This window comes from Grammomys surdaster, unplaced genomic scaffold (genome assembly GCF_004785775.1).
Source record: "Grammomys surdaster isolate TR1022 unplaced genomic scaffold, NIH_TR_1.0 129, whole genome shotgun sequence".
Lineage (NCBI taxonomy): Eukaryota > Metazoa > Chordata > Mammalia > Rodentia > Muridae > Grammomys > Grammomys surdaster.
In genome coordinates, this window is record NW_021604587.1 from 8777457 (window position 1) to 8789739 (window position 12283).

At 38.3% G+C, this 12283-nt stretch overlaps 1 protein-coding gene across 6 annotated transcripts in view; it reads left to right on the top strand.

Moving 5' to 3' along the window:
- Positions 1-12283, top strand: part of Tasp1 (taspase 1) — a 161100-nt gene that overhangs the window by 73651 nt on the left and 75166 nt on the right. For all 6 annotated transcript variants that reach the window (XM_028755162.1, XM_028755199.1, XM_028755179.1 and 3 more), the window contains one exon: positions 10426-10536. In XM_028755162.1, coding sequence (XP_028610995.1) covers positions 10426-10536 — 111 coding nt within the window. The remainder of the gene's footprint in view (positions 1-10425; positions 10537-12283) is intronic.

Here is a 12283-nt window from a genome sequence, read left to right on the forward strand (position 1 = left end):
GAGTTAGAGCTGTGGATGGCTGTGAGCTAGAGGAAGATACCGGGTTCCGGAGTTAGAGCTGTGGATGGCTGTGAGCTAGAGGAAGGTACCTGGTTCCACAGTTAGAGCTGTAGATGGCTGTGAGCTAGAGGAAGATACCGGGTTCCGGAGTTAGAGCTGTGGATGGCTGTGAGCTAGAGGAAGGTACCTGGTTCCACAGTTAGAGCTGTAGATGGCTGTGAGCTAGAGGAAGGTCCCGGGTTCTGGAGTTAGAGCTGTAGATGGCTGTGAGCCACTTGACGGGGTACTAGGAGCCACACTTGGGTCCTCTAGAACAGCTGCAATGCTTTTATCTGCTGAACCATGTCTTCAGCCCAGACCCATGGCTCGGATTTTTCAAAGCTCTGAAAGAAAAAGAATTGTTTTTTTTGCTTGCCTTTCTTTATTCATGTGTTGAAACAGTAACTATAAGATTTGGATCTTAGAATTCTAGTGACAACAGTCACTTGTGTTATTTGTCAGCTAGGGATGACATGCCTTCTCTCTAACTCAGCTGTAAACACTAAGCAAAATGTTTTTGAAAGTCCTAGGTATATACAGAAATTGGTCATTTAATGATGAATCAGTAAGTTGGTGACATTTTTCATTCCATTGTAAAGATTCTCTACAATTGAGGTTAATCTAAATGAGCTTTTTACTAATTAAGAATGTTTGAAAAACGTTTTCTCTATCCATTATAATCTCTTAAACTGAAGTATTAATAATAACAATGACAGTTACAACAATTACTATTATTATTACTGTTGAGACAGGATTTACTGTGTATTACTGTCTGACCTGCCTTAGTCTCATTTCAGTAAACCTCCTTCCTTGGCTTTCCTAGTGCTGAAAATATAGACATGAGCCATGACATCTTGTTTGAAACTAAATTTTAAGCATAGATTTCCTGAAGTTCTAGAAGTACTTGCAGGTATATTTTGTCTTGTGAGAACATTAATGTCATTTACATGAAGCCATTTGAGTTTTCAAATCCGGAAGCCAAGGCATGGAGATCCCAAGTGATTCAGCTCAGGTTTGACATCTGGAGTTGCCCTTGTCTGTGGTCCACTTTTTAACAGAGTAAGAATCTAGATAAGAGACTGGCAAAGAACACCAACTGAGCACCACAATGTTACTTTTTAAATGGCCATTGCCCTAATAAAGTTCTCACGCGTGGATTAGCCTAATGCTTTTCTGTGTAATGCGTTTCTCACTTGAGTGACACAGTGCTGATATATGCCTAGGTGCCAATAACAATTAGAAACACACTTCTGTTATAGGCTGTTACTTCTCTGTTGAAAAAAATTACTTCTTGTCCATTTGTCCATGCCCATTTCAGTGTTGTGAGTTAGCTGAGTTTAATGACAGCAGAAAGATAACTATTGCATTGTGACCCTTAGTGAACACTGAGTTAATTCTCACCTTGAAATGACATTTTGACAAAGAGGGGCAGCAGATCGATATTGGGGAGGAGGGCAGTGGTGTATGAGCTTTGAACATTCTGATGTGACACTGCTTCTTTAGTGGAAAGTCTTTTACTTACATTTCAGTCTCTTTAAGTATGTTCTAATTTGTGACAGTATCATATTTACAAAACCAAAAAGTTTCCTGGTTATGTAGCTAATTGTTTAGACAGTTAAAACTTTTGTAGTTTGGTTTACATCTTTCCGGTAAAGCTGCTAATAACGATAAACATTAGATTGGTATTGTATGTCTTAGATCAGATATTTGTCTGTGTTGAATTAAAACTGTTTGACATATTTTCTGTCATGAATAAGTATGGAATTTAAAGCATGTATTAGTCATAAGCATCACCCTAATCTTTAAGAGATAATGCCTCTACATCATCATAAAAATGTTTTTTCTTCATTTACCCACTATTTATCAAAGGGTACATGAAAAGACCTGAGTTGCTCTTAATACTATTGCTATAAATACTCAAAAGTATGATGAGAATTATATAATGGAACTAAGCACACGTTGGAGAAGTACTGTGTGTTGGTGAGCTAGCCTTTGGACTTGGCTCTATTAGACATCTTCACCACTTATTCTGTCTCTTTAGAAAGCTCCTTATGTTTTCCTCTTGTATATAATATGTTCCAGGTTTGATAGCCAAGGGGACACTGTGTAGACTGAACTCATGTGTGTTCTATCACTTTTAAGGCAGCCCTCTCTGTAATTTCACAAGACAGGCTTGAAAACCAGAAGTAACCCAATTCCAAAATTGGCAGTAAATCCTCTGACAGGGAAAAGGTGACGTACTGTGTAATAAATTCCTTTGTTGAAAAGAGATGTTGCAATACTGGAAACTGAAGTACCAAATGTTTCCTTTTCAATTTGGAAAGCCCTTTACTCATTACTCATTACTTATCTGTCCCCGTGGACTTCTAACAGGACTGTTAGTGAGAGTGAATGGCAGCATTTATAGGATGACATATGTATTTCAAAATCATCAGTGTTCCTTGCAGATGTGTGGTATGCCATTAGTACATACTGAATGTGGGCTTTTGTTGCTGCTGGTCCTGTGTTCCTGTGTGCTGGCTGCCTGGGAATATAGGGTACTTCTCTCTTATGTATGCAACTTTTAGTTTTTCCCCTTCTGGGGATTCTTGATATCAGAATTGAGGTTAGAACAGTTTATAGAAGAAAAACAGTCTGCCAAAGCAAAAGTTTGTGAAATAATGAGTTACATTAAAAAATGCTAATGTCATTTTGAGGCTCCATAGAAAGCTTACGTTATATAATGGCCACACCCAGAAAGATAAAATGGTGTACTTATCCAGCTATCAATTGCAGATAGCTGCTGAAGAAGGAGTTGAGTTATGAGTCCTATCCCATCCTTATTGGAATGTTGATTGGCTTGGTCTTGTGCAGGAATTTTTCAGGTAACTATAACTGCTGTGAATTCATGAGTGCAACCAACCATCATGTCATGTCTAGGAAATGACTGTCCATGTGTGTTCTCCCCTTCTTCTGCTGTACTGGGGGCAATCAAGAGCAATGGCAACAACTTACATTGTTTTGGTGACTTCGTGGTCCTTTCTGAATAACTAGGCATGGAGAGTTTCATTTAATAACTCATGTCTTCTGGGGAAAGCGTTGGCCACAACATACAGCAATTCAAACTCTGTCTTTTACTGTTGTTTTAATTAGCTTACAAAGCAGGGGTATCCTTAAGGCTTTCTCATGAGGTTTGGTTATCCTCACTCCCATTCTCTCTTCTTTTTCAGAGTCCCCCTCCCTGTTAGCCCTCTGACCCCCACCTACTTTAGTATCACATATGTCTACTCTATACTCACTGTTCTTTTAAAGCCTCCTTCCCTCCTTCCCCTAATGTGCTAGCTTCCTGACCTCTGAGACCCCAGATTAAACTACAGATCTAAACATTTGAAGCTAAGAAGGTGTGTACAACATTCATCCCTCTAGGTCTGAATTACTTTACTTAGTATATTTTCTAGTTCTCAATTTTCCTGCAAATTTCGTAAGTTTATTCCCCCTTTCACCTGAATTAACTTCTTTTATGTAGATTTATCATATTTTCAGTATTCATTCATTAGTGGAACAGCTAGGCTGTTTCTGTTTCCTGGCCATTGTAAATACAACAAGAGTGAGCATGGATTAGTTTGTATCTCTGTAGTAGGATATAGAGTTCTTTAGGTATATGCCCAGGAATGGAGTACGAGTTCATGTGGTAGATCTATTTTGTGAGGATCTGCCACACTGGTTTCTATAATGGCTGACTAGTGTATAATTCTATCAGCAACAAATAAATATTTCCTTTTCCCCACATCTGCTCAAACATTTCTTGTTTCCCATTAACTTAGCCGTTCTAATTAGGGTATGATGTATTTGGAGTTGATTTTTTTGCAGGGTGAGGGTGATGGATTTGATATCATTTTTCTACATGAGGACATTCAATTTTTCCAATACTATTTGCTGAAGAGATTGTCTTCTCCAATGTTTATTTTTCGGTATTATTGGAAAAAAATAAAACAGTCAGGTGGCCATAGTTGAATGCCCATGCATATGGCTTCTATATTCTGTCTCTGTTTGTCTATCATTTATGTAAGAGTACTGAGCTGGTTTTTGTTACTGTGGTTCTGTAGCATAATTTGAAATCAGTTTTGGTGATAATACCTCCAATATAGCAGAGGGTTTTTTTTTTGTTGTTGTTGTTATATCTAGAGGGTGTGTGTGTGCGTGTGCACACATACCTGTTTTCATATGAATTTAAGTTATTTTTATTTTTTTTACTTTTATGAAGAACATTCCTAGAACTTGATTGTGATTACATTGAATCTGTAGATTGGTTTTGATAAGATAGCCATCTTTAAAGAAAATTATTATTTTGATTCTTGAGCATGGGAGGCATTTTTGTCTTTTAGTGTTTTTTTTGTTTTGTTTTTTATTTTTAAAGTTTCCATTGTGAAATTCTTTATATCCTTGATCAAGTTTATTTCAAGGTTTGCATGTTTGTTTGATTGAAGTTACTGTGAATAGAGTTCTTTTCCTGATTTCTTTTTCAGGATATTTTTATTAGTATATAGTAAGGCCACTGATTTTTTTTTGAATATTAATTTTGATTCTTACCACTTTGAATAAAGTTCTGATGAAGTGAGGAAAGTGTAGACACTTCTTTAGAAGTAAGAGGATGGCTGTAAATTACTGAAGTGTGGGGTTTTCGCTGGATAAAAGCAGAGAACAGGCCCTAAGGATGTGGAATAATTAAAAAGTGCCATCATTGGGAGATGGGAGCTTTTGGTGAAGTGGAAGGGTTAATGCAGAGGCTTTCAACCACATGAACTTTCTCATTGCAATTCCTCTTGTTCTTGGGCAAATTCTTTATGGAGAAACAGCTTCAACACTACAAAGGCTGTGCAGCTAACCCCACAATCTGCTTCTGACATATGCTTCTGTCCCAGCATGCTACTTCCAGTAGAACAATACATTCTCCAGAGATTTTCAAGGCATCTCTGTTCTTATTCAGAGGATGCCAACCACTCTCAAGAAGTCACGTCACTTCATACTACATGAAAGAAGAAGGCCACTGCAGGATTCCCTTCAAGCATGTTTCTTTCTCAGACAGCTTAGTTTTGATATTACCCATGGCAGAAAGCATTCAATCACCACTAGAGCAAAGAATCACATTATTCAACAGCACCTATGCTTCAAAAGATATATAGCCACATTAGAATTGCCCCTATAAAAGCATTATCCTTACATAGATGGGCTTTACTTGCAAGTTTTTCAACACTCTTTGCAGGAATAAATATGTAGCTACTCTTCCCTAGCTCATCTTTTGTTGAGGCATCAATTATATAACTTTTTCTGGACAGAGATGAAAACATATGCATACTACGTAGGTCGCCAGAACAAAGTTCAACAAGGTGAATCATTGACTTTATTGAGATTGCTTACATGAATATTGATGAGGGGGTTACTTACAGGAACATGGATGACTCAAAGTCAGCAGGGTCACTGAAATAAATGTCTGTCTAGGAATGCTGCCCATTCACAAAAGCTGTGTTCCTGGAGCTGAGTAACTCACACAGGCAGCTATGTAGTTCACAGTCTTCTTTCCTCAGCAGGGGTTACTGCTTATATCATTTGGGTTTTTTTTTTCTTCTTCTTCTTCTTCTTCAGTTTTGTGAGTTTTAGGAACTTCCTGAGTCCTAAGGAACCTCTCTGTAGGACAGAATGTTTCCATTTAAAGGAAGTAAGCTATACAACATGGTACTCCCCGATAAAGGATGTGAGTGTACTGAGACTCTCAGCAGTAGGGAGTGCACTGGGAAAAGTGAGCTGAAATAAGCTAAGGTTGTAATTATCAGGAGAGAACCTGTCCAAGGTGCTGGTTCTCAAAGGCTGTTGAAATGCTTTTGGAATGGGTTACCATCCGAACCTCTGTAGTTGTGCTATAGAAAATTCTATAGCAAAGAATCTCAATAGTCGTGCTATAGAAAAGGCCAGCTGGCATTACAGTTGTGTGAGTTCTCTGCAGCCAGGCAGAATCTGATAATCTTTGTAGAATTCTGAATTATAGAAGTGTAAGCTGTTAATATACTTGACCTAGGAGAAATTAACTTAATAACACATGGATGGATGAGTGGATGGATGGATGGATAGATGGATGGATGGATGGATGGATGGATGAGTGGATGGAAGTGTGGGTGGGTGAGTGGATGGATGGATGGATGGGTGGACGAATGGCTAAGAGAATAATTGAAGGTCAGGCCCACATTTTGGAGACTAGTAAGTGACAGACAAGGTCTACAGACAGTTATCCTAGATTACTAACCTGAGTGGGAAAATTTGAGGCATACTACTAGTGTTTATTTTGTAGATTCCCTTCCTGGGGGTGGATTTAATTTCTAAAAAAATTATCAATTTAAAATAGGGACAGTTTTATTTCTTCTTTTTGGAACCTTATACATTTTAAATTTTATTTTGTTTGGGTTTGGTTATTTGAACACAGGGTCTTATAACCTGGGTTGACTTGAATTTGCAGTGTAGTGAGCTGTCTTTGAATTCCTGATTCTCTTGCCTATGCCTGTCAACTGCCACCATACTCATCTTTTTATCTTTTCTTTTTTCTTCCTCCTTTTATTTTATTACCTTGTCTTACTGCAATGTCTTGGATCTTCAGGATACTGCTGAAGAGAAGTGATGGATACAGACAGTAGTTAGACTTTCATTATTGACTAAGCAACTTGACTGCAGTTTTTGTAGATGCTGTCCTTTTCTGGAAATTGATAATAGAGTTTATATGCTTAATCATGTACAAATGTAATTGTTTTGGTAATGAACACAACTATGTTTAATTTTATCAAGTGACATAAAGGGCCTGGTTTTTTTTTTTTATCTTTTTCTGATATTAGCAATCACTAATTTTATTGCCTTAGCAGTTAATGTGAAATAATAACTGATAAGTGATATAGTCAAATATCTCACTTATATATCATCTAGGATACTTCTATAGAAAAAATATTTAAACCTTCTATGTATTTTTATAGGAAAGGCAGAAAATACTTATTCCCCCCACCCCCCGTATCATATTAGGACTAACATATCAAAAATGACTAGTGCATTTTTAACATTATATTTGTTTATGTGTGCATCAAACATTTATTTATGTTGAGATCAAAGGATACTTTGTGGCAGTTGCTTTGTTCCTTCTACCATGTAGTTTCCTGAGATCAAACTCACAGCATCAGGCTTAGCATCACGCACTGTTACTCACTGAGCCATTTCACTGGCTCATGACTAAAGCTTTTGCAAACATATTATATATTCACTTTTCAATCAATTTGCTTGCCATTTTTATTGTTGGTGAATAAGTTTGTTTGTTCCTTTCTTCATTTATGTTGAGACATCCTCATGTCGTAATGCTGGCCTTTAGTTCACTGTGCAGCTGAGGGTGCGTTTGAGCTCCTGATCTTCCTGCCTCCACCTTCTAAAAGCTGGGATTACGAGTTGGGTCACCACACCCATCTTTCAGAATTGCTCTTTGCTTTGCTTGTTTTCAGTTCTTTGTTGCAGTCACAATCTTTTTTTTTTTTTTAATAAGTTGTAAGATCATAAAATACCTTTTCTTGTATAGCAATGACAAAGGAAAGATGTAATGAAATGCATTTCTGGTGTGCGCAAGGAAAGAATGTGTCTCAAAGGCAGAAAACCATTTGAGTCATGATTTAGTTTCACTGCAGTATGGTCTAAGAAATGTGGGTATTTAGAAGTAAAAATTCCAATTTTCTTTCATTGGTATCTGTAATAGAAAAAGCTTTGAGGTCCTAACCTGTATGTTAAAGGTATATGCCAGAATATAAATCAGAATTTTAGTAGTGTCTTAGTAAAACTCAATCATTGGGAAAACCTTTATAGTCTCCTATAATAAGAAAGGGAAATATTGTCCCTCTCTTGGTGGCTTAACTTAGCTATTCTGAGTGTCATTTTAATTATTAAGTCCTTCCTTTTTTTTTAACCTGCTCTTTCTTATGTGTTACCTGTGTATGTGTGTGTATGTGTATATTTCTGTGTTATGCATATTGCTCTAAGTTCATCTCACATGAGAATTTTTGATAATTTCATATGGTTTAGCTGTTTGACTTTTGAGGCATGTGTACATAACCTTCTGAACATACATTTAGCTTATAATATGTGAATTTTCTGTCACTATTGTTCTAAAATATACCATTTCATTATTCAACATCAAATAGAAGTACAAGAGGAATTAAAATTTATGGGGTTTTGTGACCTTAACACGGTCCTTCCTTAGTAAGTGTCCAACATGTTTTTTTAACTATTAGTTTAATTATATATTTTCTCCTTATAAAATGAATGCTACAAAGTGAACAAGATCATGATTGATTTAATCCTGCCCACAAAGCTCTATATTCAATTCTATGTGGAGCTTTGTCTAAGTATAGATGTTTACAGAGAGATCTTGAAAGGTGACATTTTTGCAAGCTGTGTCAGGCAGTTTAAAAGTTGTGTTCACACTTAGATGAACTGTTGGTATTTTAGCAATGAGTATGCATAGTATATGCATATATAAAATGAATACATGTGCATGTATACTTAAGGAAAGGGATAATTGCAGAGGAGTGAACAGAGGAGAGGTGTATGTATGAAGAGGATATTTGTTACATGAAAGGTGGCAAAATGGCTTAAAGCTCATTACAGATAATGTTTCTGAAGATCTGTCAGTAGTGCTTGATTCTCATCACAGTAATACTACCCAGAGGAGAGCTGAGTACTGTGTCAGTTTTCATTTATTTACGGATGTAAGGGTTTGTGGGGCTGAAGTGGAGCTCTGTGGTTGACTTCTTCCCTAGCTAGAGTTCATCTTTAGCATTGCCCCACCCCCTGCAAGCCATTATTTAGAAGTAGTGTCTGTTTAGAGAGACAGCTCAGTGGTTAAGTGGCTTAACTGCCCTTCCAGAGGACCTGGTTTGGATTCCCAGCACCCACATGGCAGTTAAGTACTGTTTGTCTGCAACTCTAGTTTCAAGGGATCTGACACCTCTTCTGGCCTCTGAACCTCAGGCTTGTACAGACATTGATGCACATATTTAAAAGAAAAATAAATGAATTTTTAAACAAACAAAAAGGGGTTGCTTAACTTAGCTATTCTAGTCCGAGTTTTAGTTTAATTGTTAAGACTCTCCCTTGTTCATGTGTGTGTTTGTCTTTGTTATGCATATTGCAGACATATTAAGTTGTGCCTAGTCCTACTGGTGGATCCTCAACACTCTTAGGGAGCTCCTTCTGAAGGTAGCTGAAATATGCCTGGCCTTTAGGTCCACAGACACTTAGATCATAATACCAGATTTAAATATTGAAAAGTTTTCTGGTAGAAAGGAAACTGCTTCAAAACTGCTATCTAAGAAATCTTCTACTAGAGTTCACCAATCCATAAAGTCTCTTTTGACTTTACTTTTCACAGTAGCTACTGTCATAAAGCGTTTGTTCATTACTCTTAATCAGTACAAACGTGTCTGAGCCTACTTTTACTAAATGTGTCTGAGTTCTCCAAGTTCATCTCACAGTTACAATCCCCCTCCCTCTTTCCACATCCCTCCTTTACCCCCCCTTTTCTCTCACTCCCTTCCATCTTTTTCTTAATTTATTTTATGTATATGAATGTTTTGCATTTGTGAATGCATGTGCATCATGTGTGTGCCTGGTGCCACAGCAGTCAGAAAAGGGTGTCAGATCTCCCAGAGTTACAGACAGTTGTAGGTGCTGGGGACTGAACCTAGGTCCTCTGTAAGAACACATTCTTTACTTGTGAACCATCTCTCTATCCCCTAAATATACTTTTTCTTTAGAACGACATAGAGGTTTTGTTTCTGAGAGTGGTGTGAATGTGAGACAGGGCTGTTTTATTCTGTCCTCCTCACACTGTTGGTATCTGACTCTCTTGAACAACAAACAGTGGGTAGAGAGAAATTTAGACTGTACCTGGATGCCTACATTTCTCCCCAGCCACCCAGGAAGTGGAGAATCAGAAAGAAAATGGTTGACAGCTATAGGTACCATATTTTTGAATGGGAGACTAAACCACCCAACCGGATGGTGTGTAGTTACTCATTAATTGGAATCAGACAGAACCCTAGGTGTGGAATCTGCATCCCTGTCTTACATACATTATTCCTCTGAAAGAGGGGGTTCCTTTATTTTTATCTGTTTTCTTTTGAGATCAAATAGACCTATGTTTCTTTATGTTGTACTGAATCTCATTACTAAAATTACCAGACTGTTTGCAGAAGTCAGTTTGTTCCCTCACTGAGTTGTTCTGTTACACAACTACATTGTAAGTTGTGCATAAGGGGGTTTTATATTTATTGAGACAAGCAAAGCATCCAGTATTGCTTTTCCTCAACCGTGTTTTTCTTGGACTTGTAGGATGTGGAGAGCATCTTGTGCGCACCATACTGGCTAGAGAATGTTCACGCGCTTTACAAGCTGAAGATGCTCACCAAGCTCTGTTGGAGACTATGCAAAACAAGTTTATCAGTAAGTGGACTGTTGAGACAAGGACACTGTGTAAATATAGAGAATTTTCTCTGAGCTGTGTACATCAGGAATCAGGTTTTCTACATATGCCTCTAGCATACAGTTAGACCTTCAGTTAATAGTACTGTGAGCAGAAATTCTATCACAGTAGCTACTACAGCATGATACCAGCAATTCAACTAATTTGCTGTCTAGTTTCTGAGACCTTATCTAGCATTGAAATGCCAAGCACTAGAATAAAATTCTGACAAAGAATTTCAAGGCACAATGTGCTATATAGCATATTTGAAAGGCAAATTGGATTCATTCTTTTGATAAAGTCAGGGTTGTATCCTGACATATTATTGCCATGTGCATTGCCCAGAGTCAAGATGGAATCCTGCCTGGACATTTGCAGAGTCCTCTAACTAGATGTGTATGTGTAGGGGAATAATCTGAGGTTGGAAGAGGGAAACTTCCTCGTCTGTTTTAGTTGAGGAACACATCAGTGAAAAAGTGGGGGACTTAGGTTTTGAAACAAGGTAGATGGTGCACTCCTGCTCTAACCAGGATTTGGAAACCAGATAGTAGATCAAATGGGTGAAGGCTAAAATGAACAATTTCTAACTGTGCTAAGCAGTAGCTCTAAGAGTAAAGAAGACTGCAACTGTGCTGGCTCACCTTTTCAGGTACACATTCCCTTTCCGCCTTTTCAGTGAGGCATCTACCTCTGTCAGCTCGGGAAGAAACTCTTGCCAGCGAGCACTCTTTAGTTTTCCCACAAGTTACACATTAATGCCCAGTCCCCAGTCGTAATTTTGTTTTCTTATGGAGACCAAGCTAAGCAAGTATTTCTTCAGACTCTTGCTAGCTATGGCTAGTGGCTATGGCAACTTGACACAAGATAAGAGTAATCCGTGTAAGGAAAATCTCCATTGAGAAAATGCCTCCATTAGACTAGTTCTAGGGAAGCTCATGGTACATTTTCTTATTTGATAATTGATGTAGAAAGGCCTAGCCTATGGATGATGCTATCTTTGGGCAGATGGTATCGAGTTGTGTAAGAAAGCAGGCTTAGCAAGTCAATAGGCAGTGTTCCTCCATTGCCTCTGCTTCAGTTCTTGCCTCCAGCTTCCTGGAGTTCCTGCCCTGCCCTTTCTTAGAGATGGAGCAAGACTGGAGAGTTGCACACTGAAATAAACCCTTTTCTCCCCAAGTTGGGTCACAGTGTTTTATCACAGCAATAAAAACCCTAAGACAGGTACCCTGGGGATGAACGTTTCTCCAGAAGAACACACTTGGAGGGATTTTGAATCCCATTTTAGAAGATGTAGTTTGGCCATCAGAGAGCTGAACTTTGCTGTTTGGGTCAAGACAGGATTGACCTGGAATCAAATGCAATAGGTCATGCTCCAGAGTTCAGGGAAGGCAGCAGATGCTGAACTCTGGGCGACTTAGATCCCCTGTGTCAGTGAGAGTGAGGTTTTCAGAGCCTGTGAGTTGCAGAGGACATATAGAAGGAATTGGCAGATTCCTCTGGGATGCAGGAGCTTGTTGAGAGAACCATGGGTGACAGTTATATTCAATCTGTTGAGCTCTAGTTTCCACGTTGAGGGCTATAAAAGAATTTCCCTGGGCCTGTCTGCATAGTCCTAATTGCATACTTTCTGGACCTGCCGCTGAGGCAGACTATTAGGTAGCCTTGGACCCACACTTTCAACCCCACCTCTCTTCCCCAGTCTGAGGTAATAAAAGGGGTCCATATTGC